Here is a 23790-nt window from a genome sequence, read left to right on the forward strand (position 1 = left end):
ACAAGTGCACAAAATTCTAGTATTTAAATACCTAAATAAATAAATTGGAAAGACATTCAGTTACCTAACTAATCGTTATTAGAAAATTTAGTTCTAGCACCCAAAGTTGAAAATAATGCTATTAGCGATCTAAGTTATACTAGACAAAAGACAGATGGACCTATAGGAATATCATTCCAACCTTTTCGAAAGATCTTTTTCCAAGTATCAAAATCCTCTTCCTCAAAATTTTATCCCATGATCAAACGCAGCATTTGTCCCCCTAAGCATCGTCTTAGAAAATTTGAAACTCCATTCATGAATCAATAAAGGAAAAATAATTGATACACCTTTTTAATTACTATGTAGCCTCAGCCTCAATTGCTAACAATAATATTCCTTCCTCACCAACACAATCCCAAATGGAACAAATCAGCTATTTTGAAAATCCTAGAGAAGATTCATAAATATGTATGATGTCTCAAAATTTTGAAATCAATAAAGAAGAGTTAAAAAAAGAATTTATGTTACAAGAATATGATAAAAAAGGAAATTGGTTTTTTAAAACTTTTCACAACAAAACCAAGCTCATATTTGATCCAAATGGTACAATTATATGACAGAAGTGTAACACTAGTCTTCCCAAAGGAATGCTCAATTTCATTACCGAATGCAAACTACTCAAAGTTTAATATGACTACTACGTATGGATTAAGACTTTGTGTGATAACCCTGCTACTCACACCATGGACCATATTCAAATTAATCCAAAGGTCTTCCACATGCAAAATATACATAATCATTAAAAGCATGTAAAAGATCATATGTCATATGCTCAAAAATAGATCAGTGAATAACATCATTTATTTATTACAAATTTGAAATATCAATCATATATTGGGATTTATGGCATAATCCTCAACAATCTTTAGTCGTATCTCTAATTGAGTGGCACCCAAAGTCAAACTTGGTCAAACAACTAAGAAATGGCTTGTTATGATACTTTGTCCGTTGGCTTGCACGAAAGTCTCATTGGACATGCAAACCTTGAAGTGAAGAGGGGGTTAAGGCCATCCGTTTATATTGTATAGCTAGGTTTGTTTTCCTCGATTGTTCTTTTTTAATTAGGGGTAAAAGAAAGTTATGCATAGAGATGGAAAATAAATAATTAGAGCAACAAATAAAGGATAAAGGTGGAAATTAAAAGGAAAATCAGAAGATGGAGCAATTGGAGGGAAACGAGGTTTATGTGGACAAGGGAAGGTGCTAAAAGTAGGACCTTAAAATTGCCCACATAAATAAATAAATATTTAAGAAAATTATAAAAAGAAAAATTGCATGTTACACCCACCACCTTTCTCTCTAGCTCATTTTAAACACATTTTTCACACTCTTGAAAAACCATTCCACACCCACTATTTGTGGACCTCAAATCTCTCAATCCCTCTACTCTTCCATCTCTATATATCTCTCTCATTTCTACTAACCGGATTACATTGAAATCTTCTAAGATCGCGATGAAGAAAGCTACAGTTTGCGAGCTCTGCAGCGAAAAGGCTTCTTTGTACTGCGCCTCCGACGCTGCGTTTCTTTGCTACCACTGCGACGCTAGGGTTCATCAGGCCAATTTCCTCGTCGCTGCCCATCTTCGCCAAGCACTCTGCTCCAAATGCGACGCTTTCACCGGATACCGAATTTCCGGTGCTGGAACTCCGATCCTCCTCCCTCAAATTTGTCACTCTTGCTTGCCGCCGGATGCACTTTCCGACAACGTCGATTCCTTGTCGTCTTCTTCCGCTTGCGTTTCCAGCACCGAGTCTTGCGCCGCTACTCCGAAGAGGATCGCGCTCGATGATCGGAGAATAAGAGAGCATGTATTGAAACAGAGCGTCTCAGGCTCTTTCACGGAGATATCCGGCATGAATGAGAATGTTCCGGGTCCGGCGATGTTCTCTGCGTCGGCAAAGATGAAGGTCAGAAGAGTGTCGCCGAGCATGGACGCGAAGGCCGGGGTCATTTTTGTGAATTGGTGCAGGAAGCTGGGGGTAAATGGTATTTTGGTTGTTCCCTCGGCAACGAAACATTTGGGATTTTGTTTGGGCCTGTTGGCGATGTTGCCCTTCAGAGTGTCTATGGCGGTGTCGCTTTGGTTGGCCTTGAGATTTTGCGGGGACAGGTCAGGGTCACTGTCCACGTGCCAAAACTTGAGGAGGCTAGAGAAGGTGTCCGGAGTGGCAACCAGACTGATTCTAGCCACCGAGGCGAGGGTCACACGTGCAGTAAGAGTCAGTAGAGCGCGACGTGTTTTAAAGGAAGGATGGGCCGAGTGCTCCGCCGCCTGAGACGTCGCACATACGAGTACGTACAACTTTAAGAAATGTGTTATTCATACATCACATTATCTTACATCAATTTTACACCAAGACACATTAGATGTGAGACTCATGTCTATAAGACCCATATACATAAGTCCCACACCCTATGTGTTTTGGTATAGGATTGATGTACGATAATGTAATGAAGAAAAATTATTTCTTCAACTTTAATTATGAAGGAGATTGATTAGGGCTTAGCTAATGAGAATCATATTTAATTTTGTACGTTCATTTCTTTAATTTGGATGCATGCTGCCTTTTGTGATTGTACTTGTAATGACGTCGGATTGGTTTGGATCCAAGCTTTGATCTCCAAACAAATTTAAAATCCAGACACTACGATCATTTCTTTTTAATTGTGTCTTTTGAATCTCCATGCACATGATTTTTCGGCTCCACAACTCGCTCAATACCTATTTCTATAAATTTGATTCGAACTCTCAATTATTAAATGAGTTGTTTTTGTAAAAACTCGACGGCCTATAAACTCGTACAACTTTTTTTTTTTTAATATTATTTTAATTTCGTAATTAAAACATCTTAAATAATGAGGAATTCTCTTCTTAATATAATATATATAGCTTGAATTATTTCATGCTCTGGTACATTACATGATAGTGCTGGTCACTATTCACATATTTTTTATTTTATTTTTATATTTTCCAATAACAATCAACATCAAAACATTCTTACTTTTTTCACTTTTTATATCACATCAATAATTTTTTATTATTATTCAAATAAAAAAATTCACTACAATACAAAACTTTTTCACTTTTTTATACAAATTCTTTTTATTTTATATCACATCATCACTTTTTACTAATTCCAAAACTAACAACCCACTACTCTGTTCTGTTTTGTTCTTTGCCAAACAAGCCCATTATTATTGTGAATCTTGATTTAGATATATGAGTTTTTGTGTGGACATGATCGAGTATGTTTATGTGTGTGCATCATGAATTTATATACATATTATAAAACAGAAATATAAATTCGAGATTGGATTATTTAAGATTAAAGTTAATTTGTTTAATTAACTTAAATGATTAAATCTTACTAATAATTAATTCAATAAAAATTCTTATAGATTTACAAAAAAAAAAAAAAATGATATTTACTTTATATAAGAAATGAATAAGTTATTTGAGCAGTTCGTAAACAACCTTGAGTTCATTCAAAAAATAAATGAGCCAAACTTGAACAAATTCTAGCTTTGTGATATGTTCAAGTTCTATTCATTTAGTTCGGCTTGTAATCGAAATAAAATAAAATAAAAATAACTTGAATATTTAATATTTGTCTCGACTCGATTCAATTATAACCCTAATTTAGAGTACCAAAAAAGGCCAAAGAAAAATATTTTGACAAGTCATTTATTATTTGGGAAAAGGAGAAAAAAAAAAATCCTTGGGATGTCACACGTTAAAAAAATTTCTATACAAATTTTCCAAAAAAAAAAAAAAAAATCAATAGGTTGTAGTCATTTTAAAAATTACTTTCTTTAGCAATCTTTCTCTCTAAGGATCCAGCTTTCATGCGGTAGTAAAACTACCGCACATTTGTAGTGAAATTTGTTAATGCCCAGATGCAAACAATGAAATTTTAACCCAAAACTCACGCCATCTACCAAATAGCAAGAGTTTTTTTTTTTTTTTTTTTTTTTTTTTTTTTTTTTTTTTTTTTTTCCATGATTCCACGTCGTTCCACAGCAAGTCCTTGACGAAGCCTCTAGGTCTCTGCTTAGAAATGGATCTGCTCTTTCTACCCAGAAGTACTGGAGCCGTCAATTTTGTGATGACCCATTTTTTTTTTATTATATATACAAAATGAAATAATCACAGTGGCATGACGATTAATTATTAAGCCAACATTAACCTAATATATCTTATAACTACATATGCACAAAATATCAGAGACAAACCTGTAGCAGTGGAACTATATTCATTAACTAAAAAGTGTACGTAATTACAACATCAGAGCCATACATTTGCTTATCTGTTTAAGGTTTAATCAAAACCTTATATACATTAAAGAATGACTATACAAAATAAATGTCACATGCGACACAAGCCATATACAAAAGTCTATACAAATTACAGACTATCCCCAAGTCTAGCACATACAACCGTTACGATAAGCTTCAGTCGTAGTACCCAAATATAAAGGCACTGGGTCTTCGTCGACATTAGCGGTACCTGTAGCCAAAGCATCAACATCTACATGATCGTGGTGATAGCCACATCTGCATAGGTACAAGTCCACAAGCTCAGTAGTATAAAACTCACTAAGTTTTGCAATGAGCCAACTATTTTCTTTTCTACCTTACGTTTACCCTAACAGCTACTATTAACTCGTTGTTTCCGTTTTAAAACGCCTTGTAGATGATGAGGTAAACACAGGCTTGTTTAGACATGTGAAATCGTATATATGCATGTAATTAAACTCTGAGACTCAGCTACATATGCAAGCATTTCACAACTTCGGGAAATTACCAGCATACATGCATATCTAAGTACGGGAACACATGACTTCATAACCAAGATATACTCGTACACCAGCTTTCCACAACTTCGGGGATCATTAGTATACTAGCGTTGATGTGGTCGTGAGCGTATCAATAATAAAATAAACTACTTGCAATAGAACGAATCTTTTGTAGAATAGGTCTATGTCAGGGTGTCGAACTTTAAGGACTGTAGGTTGTTGTTAAGTTATTAAAATTAACTCTAATCTAATTCAAAAAAGATCTTTGGTTTTGTTTTTTAATTGAAACTAAATAAAAACATAAAAGTAAGATAGTAAGGAGAAGTTATAGAGAATTGATTTCACTACTAACCACATAATAATGGTAAATTGCATTTAACATGAGAATTTCACTTACGAATAATATGACTCATGTGTGTTTGTCAAACACCCAACGATGTCGTCAAGAAATTTCTTTTATTAAGAAATAAGAATAACCTATCTTCGGCTGGCACAGATCGTCCACCTTACCACTAAGATGCGGTACGATGCAGTATGATCCGTCTTCTCTAGATATGAACTATCAAATCTCTTAATTAGCATACACGTAATCAAGGAATAAGAATAACTCATCTTTCGGCAATGCATGAATTTTTCTACCTAAATTAAACTAACTAGTGTGTAGAGCAATTCATCCTTCCTAGGCATGACCTATCAAACCCTCTTGATTTTATGTTCATTAAAACCGTTATAAAATCATCATTCATACAATCAAAGAAAATACGAAGGTTGAGTTCAATAGAAATAAACAACTTTCTAAGACAAGATAAGAAGTTTATCAAACATTAAAGCATAATCTCAAGATTAAACAATAATTATTCATATTCATAGAATTCCCAAAGAAAAACACAATTACATCATAATTACTTGGAAAGGGCTAATCAATACCCTATGGATGAATTAGCCACTCATGGAGTTGCTGTAAATTGTCTTTGTTAGAGAGAAATCCATTCCAAGAAGCTGCTGGACTTTGAAGAACTTTTCTCCCTTAAATTAGCTATTAATCCTATTAATTTCTATTCTCTATTGTGGCATACCCTTAAAGCACGAATTAAAGGTCTATTTATAGAGTACAAGAGCAACCCGAGTCCAATTAGTGGTCTTCTAGGACTTCTAGTCCAAGTAGGATAAGGAAAACTCTATTCTTTTCTTATTTTGCTTTACTATCAGCTTCTGCCGCGTGATTGCACTCAAGCCCTTTTCAATTGCGCTCGAGCTCACCATGTCGCGAGTTCTTGCTGGTGGCCTAATGGTGTGTACTTGATCCATTGTGCTCGAGCTCACCATATCGTGCAACATTCCAAATTTGTGTTTTAAGCCTTAAAAGTGATGGATTTGCTTGTATTTTTCTTAAACACATGAGAATGCATAAAACACAAAATATTATATTACAATGAAATTAAAGGCCTAACATATGCGAGTTAAGGTATAACACCCCAGAAAATTCATTAAATTTTTAAGAAACTAAAGAAATTTTTTGTATAAATTAAGTATAAAAAAAAAAAAAAAAAAAATTGAATGCACTTGAACCTTCTGGTGGGGCTTTTCATTTAAATATATATATATATAGAGAGAGAGATGGGGCTTTTCATTTAAATATATAAATATATATATATATATAGAGAGAGAGAGAGAGAGAGAGAGAGAGAAAAGTGGCTGAAAACTGTAGAACAATGAGCCTTCTTCCTCTAAACCAACTTCAATGTGTCTCCTTCACTTGCCACGTTGCAGCCCAATAACTGATTTCTATCGCCACTTATCAAGCATCCCCACTAAACGTTGGAGCCCAATGACTAATTTCTATCCCCACTTCTCAAGCATCCCTACTACACGTTGCAGACATGCCCAAGGTTTCAAAAAAAATAAAAATAAAATAAAAAGTTCACACAAGTATCTCAGAAGCTAGCAACACTAAAATTTGAAAAGGAATTCAGGTACCTCCGAAATCCCTTCTTTTTCACCACTTCATTTCTTTGTTGTTATTTTTTTTTTCTTTCTTTCTTTCATTATACACGCACGAGCTCTTGTTTCTTTTTTCTTTTTTTTCCCTCTTTCTCTTCTTCCTCTTTTCTCTTCCCCTCTTCTCGTTCTTTTCTTTTCTTTTCCACTAAGAGACCGAGAGACCGAGAGAGAAAGAGAGAGAGAGCGAGAGAGAGAGAGATCGGATAGGGAGACATGCGGTGGGCTAGCCACCGTTAGGGTGGACGATGACGCTGGAGGCCGGTGGGTCTCGGCTCAACGCTGGTAAAGCCAAGGGACGTCTTTTTTCGGCATTTTCTCGGTACCCAAATGTAGAGAAGTTCATTTTTGGGTAAGTAGTAGGGCTTTGATTTCCATTTTCTTGTTTGCTTGGGAAGATTTTCAGTAGAGAAGCCATGGGTATCGTGAGTTTGGGTGAAATTTTTTGCGTTATTTCGGTGAAAAACCGAATGGGTATTGGGCATAGATGATTTTTTTTTTTTTTTTGAGTTTTTTTTTCCTCTGTTATGGCCAAATGGGTATGAAATATGTTTTGATTTTTGGAGTCTAATTCTTCTCCAATTTTCGGTTGGGTATTAGCGTTGGAGATTTTTTATTTCTTTTGGGTGAGTTGGGAACAAATTTTGGGTTGAGGAGAGTTTTCTATGGATAGGCCGAATGAGTTGTGTTTCCTGTTGGTGTTGAAGTTACTGAGTGTTGATGATTTAGTCTATTATAGTAGTGGTGTTAATTTTATGAATTCTGATATTTTCTATATATATGCAATTGATATGGATAGAGATTTTATATTTATATGCTGTAAAATTTTAAGATTTATGGTTGATTGTTTTGTAGGATAAATATAGGGTACCTTAGTTTAAATTTTAGACATGAAATTTCAGAATACTCTTCTAAGTTTATTCTTACAATTTGTTTAGGTAGAAGGTCAACCCAAAGCTTTTTTTCAAATCCAGGTAAGGGAACACGACACCAAAAACTCCAACAAAATTTATTATAAATCCTTTGGAAAAGTGTTGGGGGATTTTATAAATCATTCACTTACATGACTTTAAATTGTTTTAATGCCAAGATTTAGCTATTCATATGTCATTATTTAAAAATGTTACGTGTTATAGTTACTTCTTTTTTCTTTTTCTTTTTTTTCCTTTTTTTTTTTTTTTTAATGATTTATACATGACTACAGTTATGAATGAAAAGAACTCTCAAATTTCATTGTATATCATACAGTTATAAAGAGCTTACAAGATTAATGAAATGTACATGTGCATCCATGTTATTTAAATGTTTGACCCCGAGGCACTACTATAGTCACAAATGGTACCGTATCGCATGGGTAGCATGGCAAGCACACCGAAGGATGGTTACGAGAAGATGTGAGCTATCGGTCGGGTGGCCTTTACCTAGGGAAGTTCCCAACCTGGTAGCTCTCCCTTGTGACGACAGGATGAGCTTATAGAGTTATAGGTCCTTCGGGACAAGCCAACGTGCGCCACTCATGGTTAACAGTGGAGTTGAGTCAAAGGGTGAAACTATTATTTTAAAAGGAAAGAATCAAAAGAAATTTCTTATTCATTTCTAATTTACTTACTATTATTGCTTTAATTGTTAATTATGTTACTGTCCATAAATTATCACTGTGCATGACTAAGATTATGGTACAAAGATTTTATAGCATGTTTTATTGCCTCTGGTTACTTATTGAGTTGTCAAACTCATCCTTTCTGGTTACTTATTGAGTTGTCAAACTCATCCTTTCTCCTTAAAATCTTTTCAGATGGCGTTATTTATAATAATCTTGAGGACATGAGTACCGGTGGGTCTATTGGTCATTAAGGACCCATACATCTAGCCTTACGAACGGGACACGTGGACAACAGAGGCCATAACAGTAAATATAGTAGTAGCAGTTATAGACGGGACCGCTTGAAAAGAAAAGTCTAACTTGTGCAGCTTTTGTTATGTAATTGTACATCTTTTGTTATTTTGTATACTTTAATGTCCCATGTATAGGACTCTAACAACTGTAGTATCTAAGACATAATCTCCCTATAGTTGTTTTCTTTTGTTTATACCTCCATTAATGGAAAGGTAACGAACTATGGATTCCAGTGTATATATATATATATAGGATGATATTTTAAGTTGCCTCTTTTACCTTCCCTTGGGCTTTCTTGTGTTTGTTTAATTGTCAATAATAACAAATATATACTACGGATTCATTACGTTCACGTTTCCCCTATTCACCTTAAAATGGGGGCGTGACATAAAGGGTTTGAATGTGCAACATTCAATACTTATCATACCCACAAACTTACATATTGTTAGTCTCTTAGCAATACAAAACTGAAAATAAAATAAAGCAAAATGAAATAACTACTCTACTTCCTCTTTCGTGAGAAGCACGATTGCATTTAGCGTATCCAACAAGCCTTTTAAACCCATAGGACTCCCTAGTGGATGAGTGAAGTCTCATGAGGGTTTGCTAAAAATGCTACCCACAAACATTATGCAAATCATGTTATCCATAAGATTGAAGTGTCACAAAAAAATGATTCTCATTCATTAGAAAGCTTAACAAAATAAACAAAATTTTCAAAACTTTTAAGAATTCCAAAGTCTCAAAATTTACCAATAGTTGATTAAAGCATCACAAGTCCAAATTGGTGTAAAGTGAACTAACACAATTTATGATTATTCAAATTAAATTCCAATGTACATGATCCAATACCTCAAAATTCACTGGGATCCCTATTAGATGAAACAACCAAGGCATGATGATATTATTCTTCTTTTTTTATTTTTGTTTTTTTATTTCTTTCTTCTTTTTTTTTCTTTTTTTCAAGCTGTGCAATGCTTAGCTCCCTTAAGCTTTCTAATTGACCCATGTATCGAGTGTTAGGCGAATGACTCCCAAACCAGATGATTTTCGGGTACTAGGTGTAAATCTAAGTGAAACATGATTTAAAGTGAAACATGTGAATTCTCATGTGACAAAGGTTAGTGCCAAGACTTAGATTCAAAAAGGCTACAAAGCTAAACTCAAGTCAAAAAGGCTACAAAGCTAAACTTAATCATTTTATCAAGCAATTCATATTCCACACCTTGTGACGTGAATACTCAATGCTTGATGAGGCAAGAGGTCCAATTACTCAGTGAAAGATTCAATTATTTTCTTATTTATTTATTTTTTTTCTTCTTTTCTGTTTTTTTTTTTTTCACATGCCAAGGTCATTTATCTAATAAGTTATCACTTCACTCCAAGATAATGAAAACAAAAAATCGATTTCGTATGCCATACCTCACAAATTGTGTGCTAATGTGCTTGTTCAGATTCAAAGTGAAACATGTGAATTCTCATGTGACAAAGGTTAGTGCCAAGACTTAGATTCCGTAATGAAATGGTCATGTGTTCAAAATTTTAAGCTCGCCAATGAAATCTAAATCACAGTTAAAGTTTGTTAGTATTTTATATTAGCTATATTCTGGATAAAACAAAAATACTTTATGTAATGGTTGCATTTTAACAGGATGGTCGATTTTCAATTCAAAATCTTCATGTATTCAAACAATGATCGAATCAAAGACAATAACTGATCACAAGCTTCTACAAAATGTCCATGAAAAGTCATTGCAAAATCCAAGACAAAACAGCCGGTTCCTGTGCAACCGTCCGGACGTGCCTATGAAGGCGTCCTGACGCCCCGCAGTGTCTTGCAGATAAACATTGAAGACGTCCGAACGTCAGAGCAGCACTGTCTGGATGCAAGGTCAATCAGTATTCATGAAGGAGTTGGATTTCAGAAGTCGACACTGTTTGGGAAGTCTCTGCAAGCCGTCCGGACAACGTGGCAACACGTCCGGACGATATCCAATATTTCAGAATATTCCAGAGTTCCATTTGAATGCGGAAAGGATTTTAGCGAAGACCGTCCGGACGCTCGGTCAAGCCGTCCGGACGTGAACCCAATAAAGATAGAATTACGCTGTTTCTGAAAGGATATCGCAAAAAACCGTCCAGACGTGGCTAACTTCCATTCGGACGCTCGCCAGCCAGAGTCAGAATCTCAGCAGTTTTTGAGGTCTCTTTAAGCCTATAAATAAGAAGCTCTAGGCTAGTGTTTTGTACAGAATTCAATAGTGAATTTCATAGTGCTTTGAGAGGGTGTTTATGGAGAATCGAAGATCCGCTAGCTCTCAAGCCATTGCCGATGTGTGCTCAGTTGTTCTTGTGAAGTCTATCTTAGGGGTCGGCCTTAAGATAAAAGAATCCATAAAAAACCCCTTCAGGTGGAAGATCTGGTTGGGAAGCGTTCGTGTTGGGTTACACGTCAGAGTTAGAAGTATGACTACTGCATAAAGGTATGTGAGTACGAGTGTCTTGTAACTAACTTTGTTTTTGGATAGTGGATTTCCTGGGTTTGGCTGCCCTGGAGTGGTTTTTTCTCTTCACAAAGTTTTCACTTCGTAACAAATATCTTGTCTTATTTAAATTTCACATTTAAGATATTTGTTTGCACACAAACACACACACTTGGTTTAAATTAGAAGTCAGTAATTATTTTCAAAGTTCAACCCAATTCTTAAAAATAACATGATCAGACATTCATAATATGTACAACATGACGACAAAATATTTTTCCTACCCCCAAACTTAAACGATACATCGTCCCCAATGTATAAATAAAGATATGATACCGGGTGGAAAGAAAAAGGTGGGGCGAAAGTACTCCTCCAAACTTTGATGCAAGAGCGCATGTCCTAAAAAACAAAGCACTACTCCAGCATTATAATAAAAATAAGCATCATGAAAAACAACAAGAGAAGTGTCAATAAGAGAACAAAATAAACAAAAACAAAAAGACAGGAATAAAGTGGGTTGCCTCCCATAAGCACTAAGTTTAACGTCTGCAACAAGACCCTTCAAAATTTACATCATTTGGGTTGATCAATACATGGGAGTGTAAAACAACCCTTAGTCAAAATGCCAGGAAGTGAGTCTTCAATAAAGCTTATCAGTAAGTCTAGGAAGAAGAAACACTCATTCACAGACAGCGATGGCTGGGGGGCCTGGAAGATGTTGAGCTATACTCTCACTTTCTTAATAGGCTTTTGGAGATCTTGAAGAAATTGATCTTTGGGCTCATATTCCATCTTAAGAGGAACTGGGTATGGAATTGGATCTTCCGGGGGGTTCAAAATGCTCATTCTTTCTTTCCTCCATCTCGTTGTTAATTATCCTCTCTCTCCTTAGTGGGATGTTGGCCTGGATCAATTCATCATGAAAACTACTTGACCTATCTTCATCAATCATGTATTGTGGAGAATTGTCTTCAAATTGACTCCAAAGCTCCTCTTCCTCTATTTGATTGAGTGCATGAACTAGCTGCTCCACTTGGAATTCTAGCTTGGCTATGGATTGAAATTGGGAATGCATTAATTGAGTGTCTACTTCAAGTTTGCCAAGAGCAGCCAACATTTTATCCTCAAAGCCAGCACTATATGGAGATGATTGTCATTGCTGGTAGGGAGGATGTAAGTTAGATGGTGGACAAAATGCTTGATTGTTGAACTGTGGATATGCTTGATTGTGCAGTTCATGACATTGTGGGGTTGAATTTCCCATGGCTAGACCTTCCCAGGAGAAATGATGAGGGTTTCTCCATCCCAGGTCATAATAATCGGAGTAAGGATTATTCGCCAGTCTAGAGAAAGCCAATGGCTCTAAATCAAAGTGATCAAACCCAAAGTGAGTTTGATAACCTTCATATGGGTCCATAGCCATGGTTCAAGGTCAAGGTCACAAAGATAGAAGTGACAAAGAACAATGACCAATCATAACTAAGTAAAACAAATAAATATATACAAAAAATAAAAATAAAAAATCACAAAAGTTCAGGTGGACCGCTCTTTGCAATGCAGTAGCTTTAGTACTACTAATCTGGGAAGGTGCACTTGAGCCCAATTAATTGTGCTTGTGCTCAATCTGACAGTGTTGAACTTGAAACAGGAAAACTAGAACATAAATTTAAAAATCAAATACATACAATTTCCTAAACTACGAATCAAATTAAATTTAATCCCAAAAACTTAACGACATAACCATAGCAGTCCCCGGCAATGGCGCCAAAAATTGATGTGGTCGTGAGTGTATCAATAGTAAAATAAACTACTTGCAATAGAATGAATCTTTGTAAGATAGGGTCTATGTGAGGGTTGATGAGTGCCAAATATTGCATATATAGACCTCTTAATTTGCATTTACTAAACCTTTAGTTTTGTTATTTTCTAATGTTTTTTGTTAGTTTTGGTATTTTAGTGTTTTGCAGGTCATTGAGAGAAAACAATAGCTTTAAGGTGAAAGAAAGCACACTTTCAAAAGACCTAGATGATATGGTTATGTTCAACCAAATCAAGGAGAGGACTAAATCGGAATTTCTCTAATTAGAGTCAAAATTCTACAAATCATTGTGAAATACGATTTCCCTAATTCTGAAGTCTGCTATGCCAAAATCACCTAGAAATAAAAGACCACAAATCTGGACGAATTTAGAATCATTTTCCTTCTTGCATTGAGTTTTGAGTCTCCTACTCAAACTAGAAGACTAACCTCCGATTTTACTAGAAATTCTAGGGCTTCTAGGGTTTGTTTTCTCCCTATAAATAGACCTCTAAGCTTCAAGAAAAAGAGGGTGTGAAGCTAGAGAGCAAAATTTTGGTGTCTTCTTGCAACAATTTTTCTTGTAAGTTCTTTTAATTTTTAATGTTTTGAATTCAAGTTAGCATTTTATTTTTAGCCATGAGAGGCTAAATCCTCAACTAAAGTTGAGGATGAAGCCTCACTTATGATTAGCAACAATATTCTCATGTGATGTAATATTTTCCAATTTTAATGAGTTTGATTTTCAATTGTTCTACTTCAATTCAATTTTGTGGAATGATTCTTGGATATCTTTTGTGATTCAAGGATACATTTGATGATTTAGGATAGTTCCATAGAATTGATTATGCTTGGTTTTCTTTGTTTAAAAACATTGGATATCCCTTGTGATTTATTCTACGGATACAATTGATGTTTTGATTTAAATTGGATATCTTGCTGTGATTTACGGATACACTTGATGATTTAATTTAAATTGGATTTCTTTTGTGATTTCTGTAAAGAATGGATACATGGGATGGTTTTAATTAATTATTTGAAGCAAAAGTAAAACATACTTAAGATTTTATTGTGAGAATTTTGAAAAATATTATTGATCATGAGAATATGTTGCTGTGAGTTTGTGAGTGCGGATTCCGATACCTTAGTGCCTTTTTTATTTGATTACATTCACTTTAGTTAATTTTGTTCATTCTTTTAATTTTTATTCACAAAAACAATCTCTTAATTTTTGGAACTAGGTTAGGATTAAATTAATTTGGATTTAAATTTTGTTTGCAAAAACACAATTCCATGTGGATACGATCTCGCACTTGCACATACACTATATTGAAAACGATTCGTGCGCTTGCGAGTATTAAAATTTGCACATTAAGTTTTTGGTGCCGTTGCCGGGCAATTGTTTGATTTTATTAAAACAATTTATTTCTAAATTGATTTTATCTTTCTACTAGTTATAATTAGGATTTTTTTTATTTGCAATTTGTTTTTGTTATTCCTATTTTCAAGTTTTTAATTTTGTTTTATTCCTTGTACTAATTAAAGAGATAGAAATTTTTGTTTTTGGCCTATTTTGCAGCTTCCACTCAGCTTTTTACCGTAGCACTATCCGGACACGCCACTACTCATAGGCATCATCAATAAGTCAGTAGCTGCATAATTTTACCAAATTTATTTTTGGTTGATTTTGTGAGTTTTAGTTTTAGTTTTAGTTTATTTTTGGTCAAGTCATAAGTTTTTGTCTTTAATTTTTGGTGTGTTAGCTTATTTTCATTAGTTATTTTTGTTTATGTTATCTTGTGATAATTAAAAATAAAAAATAAAAAAATTGCTAGTGTGGGCTTACGGCACTATCCAAGTGTCTAGGCAAGTTCTGGCTAGGAAAGTCTTGGGATTTAAGGGTGTCCGTGTGACCCCCCTCACTTTCCTGGGAATGACCCTCGGTCCTTGGAGAATTCTGTTTCCCCTACTCGCATTTGTTTTTAGTTAAATTTTAGTTTTTTTTTTTGGCGCCGTTGCCGGGGATCTTTAAATCTAGAATTTACCAATTTTGATCCTGAGATCGAAAGAACAGCTCGAGAGGCTCTAAGCTTGCTAAAAAATTCCAAGTCTAAGTCGGAAAAGTCTGTTGAGATGGGAGAACCACTTGGGAATAGGGATCCATCGAGGACCCTCAGGAAATTATTTGCACCCATCACAACCAACACTCCATCCTGCATAGTGTTGCCTGCTACTAATGCTACTCATTTTGATTTGAAGCCGAATGTAATTCAAATCCTTCCTACTTTCAATGGTTTAGAGAATGAAGATCCTTACGCTCATGTGAAGGAATTTTTGGAGAGGTGCAATACTTTCAAATTTCAAAATTTCTCAGATGAGTTGGTGCGTCTACGACTATTTCTATTTTCCCTACATGGTAAGGCAAAAGCCTGGTTACATTCCAACCTACCTGAGTCTATCACCTCCTGGGAAATTCTACTGACCAAGTTCTACAACAAATTCTTCCCAATCTCAAGGATTAATGAATTTCGTTGAAAGATCAGCATTTTCTGTCAGGAGGAAGAGGAGAAATTATGTGATAGCTGGGAGAGGTTTAAAGAGCTGACTATGAAGTGTCCGCCCCATGGTTTTGAGACTTGGAGGCTCATTCAATTTTTCTACAATGGGTTAACTCAACCGGAGCGTTACATGATCGAGTCCATGAATGGTGGCGGTTTCTTGAATCTTACAGGGGAAGAAGCTTATAAGACTCTGGATGAACTGTTCGATAATTCACAACGATGGGATTTTTCAAGTCGTCGGGATAAATGTTCCACTACTACCAAGAAGGAAGGACTTTATGAGGTGAGGGACAATGAAGATATCAGGGGGTGATGAGTGCAAAATATTGTATAATTGGGCCCCTTAATTTATATTTGTTAAACCCTTAGTTTTGTTATATTCTAATATTTTTTGTTAATTTTGGTATTTTAGTGTTTTGCAGGTCTTTGAGAAATAATGTCGTTATTTTTGTAGAATTGACATAAAGATGCAAGGAAGGTCCAAATCAATTTTATCTCTAGACTTGTGGAGACCAAATCAAGCACATATCTCCCTCCATAATGGGCAGCAGCTCTACACGTTATTGGCAAAAAGGTTTTGGAAGAAAATCCTTCAAATTCCAAGATTTGAATGAAGTGGCAAAATTCTTTATTTATGGAAAGAATCCAGATTGAGCATGTCACTTTATTTTCATCATAACTTTCGGTTCAAGAATTGAATTGCATTAAATTTGGTGGCGTTGGAAAGCTAATGAAAAATACAACAAATAAGTCTGAAATAGGTTTTTCCTATTTCGGACTTTTACTATGCCCAAATTTCCCCGCAATAAAAGAACGCTAATGTGTGCGAATTTTGGAGTCTTTTTCCTACTTGGATTGAAATTTCAAAGGATTTGTACAACTAGGGGACCATATCAATCAGATTTCTTTCCAAAGCAAATGCCTTCCATGCACAAGTTCATATTCTTTCCATATATACCTGGTGATGGACGTGTGGAGCACAAATCAGATTGACATGTCATGATTTCTTTCCATAATCTTTACCAAGACACATGGATTCAAGATCTGATTTATTTCCATCCTCGGGCTGCTGTGCAATTAATGCAAGATGTGATTCTTTCCTTAGCTTGACCACCAAGAAAAACCCAAAAAGACCTCGGAAGCACTATAAATACCATGTTTTGGTCTTAGAAAAGGGAGCCGAGAGGAAGAAGCGAAGAGGAGCGAAGGAGCACAGAAGAGCATCGAGACGCCAAGTTGGAATTTTATTTTCTTTGTTTTTAATTTATGTTTAGTACTTTGATTATGGAATTTATTTTCATAAACATGAGTGGCTAAACCTCTAGCTAGGGTTAGAGGTGAAGCCTAGTATTTTTATTATGTGTTCTTGAGACCATGTTGTTTGTTCTTCATAGATGAATGATTAAATTTTGGGGATGATTTTTTATTTGAGAGTAATTTAATGGGACAAGTTTATTTTTATTCCTTATGATTTTTGTTTATATCAAATGCTTACGTTGTTTGATTTGATATGATTCGAAAATATATGAAATGCTTAATTTATTGTTTCATGTTTTTGAAATCAAATTCTCAATTAACCCATGTTTAATCTATTTTATATTTTTTTTTTTATGTCTCATGAATATAGAATAAAATACTAGGTGGATCCTTGAAACCCTAGTCTTTTCCAATATTATCTTCAAAATCAAATTTATTTATTTTAGTTTTATAGTTTACTTTTTAATTTAAATTATATTCCTCTGCTCCACTTTCGAGTGGAAACCAAAAGCAAAAATTCCTATTTTTTTTTATTATTATTTATTTTTCTTTTCTGCAAAATAGTAAGAATTATTCTCTCGTGTCTAATCATTCCTTGTGGATCGACCTCGGACTTACCGTGATTTATTACTTGCGAAAACCTACACTTGGGTTTGCACCCTTTGTGGTCCAATAGGGGGCAACTCAAGGATCTCATGCGTACAATTGAAGCCTTTGCTCTGAATAAGCCAGTAACTGCAGCAAATATTTACCAAGCTGATGTATGTTCTTTATTTCCAGCCCAATGCACTTTACTCAAAACTGCCCATTTCTGTCAACAAGTGCTGAATATTTGCCGGAACAGGTCAATGCCTTCAATGATTATAGGAAACCAACAAGTGGACCTTTTGCTGAGACTTACAATCCAGGATGGCGGAACCATCCCAACTTCTCTTGGAAGCAAAATCAACCACAAAATCAAGGAGGAACATCAACTCAAACTCATAATCAATATCCTTCTGGGTTCCCTTCACAGGCTCAAAATCAGTTTCGATCATCTCACCAAGCCCAACCTCCTGCTTTTCAGTCTACCACTCAAGTGCCACAACCGGAACCACAGTCATCATTTGAATACACAGTCAAAGCATTCATACAGGCAAGTAGCCAGAATATACAAGGGCTTAACCAGACTGTACAAGAGCTTAAAATCGCACCATGAGCAATAGTCAGACTATACAAGAACTTAAGAATGAGTTCATGGATTCAAAGCAATTCATGCATCAAGCTATTGCCAAGATAGAAGGGCAAATTGGCCAATTAGCCAATCAAATAGGGGAAAGAGAAATAGGAAAGTTCTTGAGTCAACCAGTTCCCAACCCAAAAGGGCAATTCGTTATTGGAGGCTCATCCGCCCCTTCTTATGGACAGGAGCATGTGCAAGCCATCACCACTTTGAGGTCTGGAAAGCAAGTGGATAATCAAGTGGCTATGCCTAAAGAAGCCACAAAGGCAGCTAAAGATGAGGAAAACCATGAAAAGCCTGAAAAAGATCTCGGACCAAACTCTGTCGTTCCAATTGCTAAAGAGAGTCCCCAGAAGTTTGTTCCCAAAGCTCCATTTCCAGAAAGACTTACAGCTCCCAAGAAAGGCTCAAAGTTCGATGACATTTTGGAAGTGTTCAAACAAGTGCAGATCAACATTCCATTCCTAGATGCCATCCAGCAAGTGCCTTCATATGCCAAATTTCTAAAAGATTTGGTCACCATCAAGAGAACAGTTTTATTCTTCAATGTAAGATCCCTGTCAAGTATAAAGACCCTGGCTGTTCTACAATTGCATGCATGATAGGTTACAACAAAGTTGAAAGAGCTCTGTTAGATTTGGGGGCTAGTGTGAATCTCTTGCCATATTCAGTTTATGTCCAATTGGGATTGGGTGAGCTCAAACCCACTTTAGTAACACTTCAGCTGGCCGACAGATCTGTGAAAGTCCCAAGAGGAATCATTGAAGATGTTTTGATCAAAGTTGATAAGTTCTACTAACCTGTGGACTTCATCGTTTTAGACACAGAACCGATTATGAATGTGGAGATTCAGATTCCAGTAATACTAGGGCATCCCTTTTTAGCTACAGCTAATGCCCTAATCAACTGTAGGACTAGAGTCATGAAGTTATCTTTCAAGAACATGACAGTGGAGCTAAATATTTTTGATATCAGCAGGCAACCATTTGACTATGAAGGGGTCAGAAATGCATGCGCAATAGAAGAGATAGTTGAAGAGATTGTCAACAAGCCAATTGTTGAAGACCAGTTGGGAACGTGCCTTACTACATTTGGAGGCGACATGGACCTGGAAACATTACTTGAGCAAGCTGACACCTTGTTGGACTCAACTCCTGAGACAGAAACTGACAATGGGGGAACCACTGAGACATCATCCCCTGATCCATCTCCATCAGCAGTTGAGCCTGCCAAGCGGGAATTGAAGCCTCTGCTTGACACTCTGAAGTACAAATATCTTGACCCGTCTGAATCTCTACCGGTGATCATAGCCGCTGACCTAAATGAGACTCAAGAACAGAAATTGCTGGATGTGTTGAAAGAACATAAAGAAGCCATCGGTTGGTCCATTGGAGCCATAAAAGGAATCAGCCCTGCAATGGTGATGCACAAGATTCACCTGGAAGAAAATGCTAAACCTTCTCGTGAGCCACAGAGACGGTTAAATCCAGCCATGCAAGAGGTAGTTCGAGCTGAGGTGATCAAACTTTTGGATGCGGGAATCATATACCCAATATCTGACAGCAAATGGGTGAGTCCAATTCATGTGGTGCCCAAGAAGGCTGGAATTACAGTAATCAAGAACAAGGAGAATGAGTTGGTCCCAACTCGTGTTCTGTCGGGATGGCGGGTGTGCATTGACTACAGGAAGCTGAATTCTGCCACAAGGAAAGACCACTTTCCTTTGCCTTTCATAGATCAGATGGTGGAGAGACTGGCTGGCCATGCTTATTACTGTTTCCTTGATGGCTACTCTGGCTACAATCAAGTTCCAGTGGACCCAGAAGATCAAGAGAAGACCACTTTTACTTGTCCTTTCGGTACGTTTGCCTATCGCCATATTCCTTTTGGTTTGTGCAATGCACCTGCTACTTTTCAGCGGTGTATGATCAGCATTTTCTTAGATATGGTTGAACGTCACCTTGAGGTATTTATGGATGACTTCTCTGTTTTTGGATCTTCATTTGAGGAGTGCCTACACCATCTTACCTTGTTGGTACGATGTAAGGAGAAGAACTTGGTTTTAAATTGGGAAAAATGCCACTTCATGGTAAAACAGGGGATTGTTTTGGGGCATGTTGTTTCCCACAAAGGTATTCAGGTTGACAAAGCCAAGGTAGATCTGATCTCCAACCTTCCGCCCCCGCTGGCAGTGAAGGAGATTCACTCCTTTCTAGGCCACGCTGGGTTCTATAGAAGATTCATCAAGGACTTCAGTAAGATAGCAAGACCTTTGTGCAATTTGCTTGCAAAAGATGGCCCCTTTGATTTCAATGAAGAGTGCCATGCATCCTTTGAAATTCTGAAGAAGGCCTTAACTTCCACACCAATCATTCAGCCACCTAATTGGACTGTGCCATTCGAGATCATGTGTGATGCTTCTGATTATGTGGTGGGAGCTGTGTTGGGGCAAAGAGTGGAGAAGCTTCCCCATGTCATCTACTATGCTAGCAAGACCTGAATGACGTACAGCTTAACTACTCTACCACTGAAAAGGAGTTGTTAGCTGTCGTTTTTGCTCTTGACAAGTTTAGATCTTATTTGCTAGGGTCTAAAGTATTGGTCTACTGTGATCATGCTGCTTTGAAGTATCTTTTATCCAAGAAAGCTGTTAAATCTCATCTCATATGGTGGATCCTGTTGCAGCAAGAATTTGACATTAAGATTAGGGATAAAAAGGGTTCCAAGAATGTGGTAGCAGACCATTTGTCCAGGCTAACTGTAGACTTCACTGAAGATGTTGTGCCCATTGCTGAGACGTTCCTCGATAAACAACTGATGAACATCTCCCAGACTCATGCACCATGGTTCGCAGATATTGTGAACTATCTTGTCACAGGCCAGATGCACTCTCATTGGACCAGGCACGACAGATCAAAATTCTTGGCTAAGGTAAAACATTTTTTTTGGGATGATCCTTACCTGTTTAAATATTGCCCAGATCAGATTATAAGGAGATGTATTCTTAAGAGTGACCAGCAAAATGTCCTCTCCTTTTGCCATGATCATGCATGTGGAGGCCACTTCTGTTCTAAAAAGACCGCAGTGAAGATTTTTCAAAGTGGATTCTATTGGCCTTCCATCTTTCGTGATGCCCATGCCTACTGTTCAGCTTGTGAGGGATGCCAGAAATTAGGGAGTATTGGAAGAAGGAATATGATGCCGTTGAACCTGATCCTGATTGTGGAGCTGTTTGATGTTTGGGGCATTGACTTCATGGGACCCTTCCCAAATTCTTATGGGTACCTCTACATTCTTGTGGCAGTTGACTATGTTTCCAAGTGGGTGGAGGCTATTGCTTGCAAAACCAATGATCATAAAGTTGTGCTGCAATTTTTGAAGGATAATGTGTTTGCACGTTTCGGGACACCACGTGCTATTATCAGTGATGGGGGGAAGCACGTCTGCAATAAATTTTTTGAGCAACTCATGAAGAAGTATGGTATCACTCATAAAGTTGCAACTCCCTACCATCCTCGGACAAGTGGTCAAGTTGAGCTATCTAACAGAGAAATCAAGAGGATACTAGAGAAGACGGTGAACCCGACAAGAAAGGATTGGTTTCTGTGACTCAATGATGCATTGTGGGCATACCGGACAGCATTCAAGACTCCAATTGGCATGCCTCCTTACCGACTTGTGTATGGGAAAGCTTGTCATCTACTTGTGGAATTGGAGCACCGAGCATATTGGGCCATCAAGCAACTGAATTTTGATCTCACCAAGGCCGGCTCTCAAAGGAAGCTCCAGCTCAATGAATTAGAGGAGCTGCGAAATGATGCTTACGACTCTGCCGAGCTGTACAAAACTCAGATGAAGAAGGCCCACGACCAAAACATTTTGCGAAGATCTTTTGAAGTTGGTCAGAAGGTCCTCCTATACAATTCACGTCTGCATCTATTCCCAGGGAAGCTAAAATCTCGATGGACTGGACCATTCTTAGTTCGTACAGTTTTCACTCATGGAGCCATTGAGATAGAAGATCCAAAGAATGGAGACACTTTCAAGGTAAATGGTCAACGGCTGAAACGGTTTCTAGAGTTGAAGATCCTTGAGATTGAAGAAATGCCCTTGGAGGACCCAACTTATCCTCACTGATCCTCATATGCTGTGGAGCGTTTGGCTAAAGACAGTAAACTTAGCGCTTGTGGGAGGCAACCCATCTTTTCTGTTATTTTATTGTCACTTTATTTTTGTTTGTTTGTTTGTTTTGCTTTTGTTGTGTTTTTCAAGACAAGTGTCTGCCATTCAAGTTTGGGGGCAGCGTTCTTCTACGGTACACCCGACTTACATCACCCATTCTGTATTGTATATCTGGTCACATTGGGGAAAATGTGTCATTTTAGTTTGGGGGTGGGGTAGACATTTTTTTCTGTTATTTTTATTATTTTTGTTGTTGTTTTTGTTATTATTTTTATTGCTTTTGAAAAAAAAAATTGTGTTATATTGTTGTTTGAGCATAATTACATCTCAACTGTGGTTTGCATATCATTGGTTTGTTTAACATGTTGAACACTGCATATATTTAGAAATCTGAATCTTTTTACTCATCTGTTGGATTTGAGAGACATCACTTGTTTGAATTGATTATCACAAACACACTAGCATTGGTTTAGTGAGGTATGAGATTCGAATTGAGGGATGTGTCTTGAAATTTGTAGGATGATTTGTTGATGAAACCTTGGCTTAAATTCAAAAAAAAAAAAAAAAAAACAATAATATTATCAGTTTGAATTCTCATTGAGTAGTCGGGCCTCTTGCTTCACTAAGCATTGAGTGTTCGCGTCAAAAGATGAGAAATTCAATTTGGTTGATCGTATGGCTAGTTTGACTTCGTAGCCTTTTTGACTTGAGTAATTAAGCCCTTAGAGATGTTTCTACATCTAGTGCCCTAAAACCATCTGGTTTGGGAGTCACTAGCCCAACACTAATTACATAGGTCAATTAGAAAGCTTAAGGGAGTCAGACATTGCACAGCCTACACAAAAAGAGAAAATATATATATATATATATATATATATATATATATATATATATATACACACAGTTTGATTTAAGCCTTGGTTATTTTCATCTGATGAGATTCCTATGAATTTTGGGGTACACAAACTTTGAAAAAAATTGAAACCTCATTAGTCTATGTTAGTCTCACTTTGCACACATTTGAGCATGAGTTGTCTCAATTTTCCAGCTATGAGTTAAATGATTCTTGATGTCCTAATGATGTGACTGTGATGTTCATCTTGTTAAACTTGCTCATGATATCTGAACCATGTGTTTGTGTGGAACTCATTGTTTGAAAACAACATAGTGCTTTAAAATGTTTGTGGGTATCATTCCTAACAAACCCTCACGAGACTTCACTCGTCCACTAGGGAGTCCTAAAGGTTTAAAAGGCTTGTTGCATATGCTAAATGCAATCGTTTCTCCCACGACAGAGGATTTATGTTTACATGCTTTGATTTTGTTTTTTATTTTGTTTTGCTAAGGGACTAGCAAAATGTAAGTTTGGGGGTATTTGATGAGTGCCAAATATTGCATATATAGACCCCTTAATTTGCATTTACTAAACCTTTAGTTTTGTTATTTTCTAATATTTTTTGTAAGTTTTGGTATATTAGTATTTTGTAGGTCATTGAGAGAAAACAATAGCTTTAAGGTGAAAGAAAGCACACTTTGAGAAGACCTAGATGA

The 23790-nt window shown here is 36.5% G+C and overlaps 4 protein-coding genes and 1 long non-coding RNA gene across 5 annotated transcripts; all 5 read left to right on the forward strand.

Moving 5' to 3' along the window:
* Positions 1–1496: 1496 nt before the first annotated feature.
* On the forward strand, positions 1497–2321 carry LOC133863256 (B-box zinc finger protein 32-like). Its single transcript, XM_062299214.1, has one exon. The coding sequence runs from the start codon at positions 1497–1499 to the stop codon at positions 2319–2321; it is 825 nt and encodes a 274-aa protein (XP_062155198.1).
* A 4532-nt stretch (positions 2322–6853) lies between these two features.
* LOC133864697 (uncharacterized) lies at positions 6854–9010 on the forward strand. Its single transcript, XR_009899554.1, has 2 exons — positions 6854–7191; positions 8635–9010. It is a non-coding gene; the product is annotated as an uncharacterized LOC133864697 (long non-coding RNA).
* Positions 9011–18029: 9019 nt separating this feature from the next.
* LOC133863257 (uncharacterized) lies at positions 18030–18856 on the forward strand. The gene is made up of 2 exons (XM_062299215.1): positions 18030–18500; positions 18611–18856. The coding sequence occupies exons 1-2, from the start codon at positions 18030–18032 to the stop codon at positions 18854–18856; spliced, it is 717 nt and encodes a 238-aa protein (XP_062155199.1).
* A 36-nt stretch (positions 18857–18892) lies between these two features.
* Positions 18893–21666, forward strand: LOC133863258 (uncharacterized). The gene is made up of 4 exons (XM_062299216.1): positions 18893–19631; positions 20352–20546; positions 20747–21109; positions 21362–21666. The coding sequence occupies exons 1-4, from the start codon at positions 18893–18895 to the stop codon at positions 21664–21666; spliced, it is 1602 nt and encodes a 533-aa protein (XP_062155200.1).
* Positions 21667–21717: 51 nt separating this feature from the next.
* LOC133863260 (uncharacterized) lies at positions 21718–22194 on the forward strand. Its single transcript, XM_062299217.1, has one exon. The coding sequence runs from the start codon at positions 21718–21720 to the stop codon at positions 22192–22194; it is 477 nt and encodes a 158-aa protein (XP_062155201.1).
* The last annotated feature ends 1596 nt before the right edge of the window (positions 22195–23790 follow it).

Source organism: Alnus glutinosa, chromosome 3 (assembly GCF_958979055.1).
Source record: "Alnus glutinosa chromosome 3, dhAlnGlut1.1, whole genome shotgun sequence".
Lineage (NCBI taxonomy): Eukaryota > Viridiplantae > Streptophyta > Magnoliopsida > Fagales > Betulaceae > Alnus > Alnus glutinosa.

Excerpts from the sequence above, each read along its gene's own strand:
- LOC133863256 (XM_062299214.1), top strand. The coding sequence starts at position 1,497 with ATGAAGAAAGCTACAGTTTGCGAGCTCTGCAGCGAAAAGGCTTCTTTG.
- LOC133863257 (XM_062299215.1), top strand. The coding sequence starts at position 18,030 with ATGAGCAATAGTCAGACTATACAAGAACTTAAGAATGAGTTCATGGAT. Across the intron at positions 18,501-18,610 it reads TTTTGGAAGTGTTCAAACAA|ATCCCTGTCAAGTATAAAGA; the intron begins GTGCAGATCAAC and ends CTTCAATGTAAG.
- LOC133863258 (XM_062299216.1), top strand. The coding sequence starts at position 18,893 with ATGAATGTGGAGATTCAGATTCCAGTAATACTAGGGCATCCCTTTTTA. Across the intron at positions 19,632-20,351 it reads ATCTGACAGCAAATGGGTGA|ATGGCCCCTTTGATTTCAAT; the intron begins GTCCAATTCATG and ends TGCTTGCAAAAG. Across the intron at positions 21,110-21,361 it reads CTTTTGCCATGATCATGCAT|TTGACTATGTTTCCAAGTGG; the intron begins GTGGAGGCCACT and ends TTCTTGTGGCAG.
- LOC133863260 (XM_062299217.1), top strand. The coding sequence starts at position 21,718 with ATGCCTCCTTACCGACTTGTGTATGGGAAAGCTTGTCATCTACTTGTG.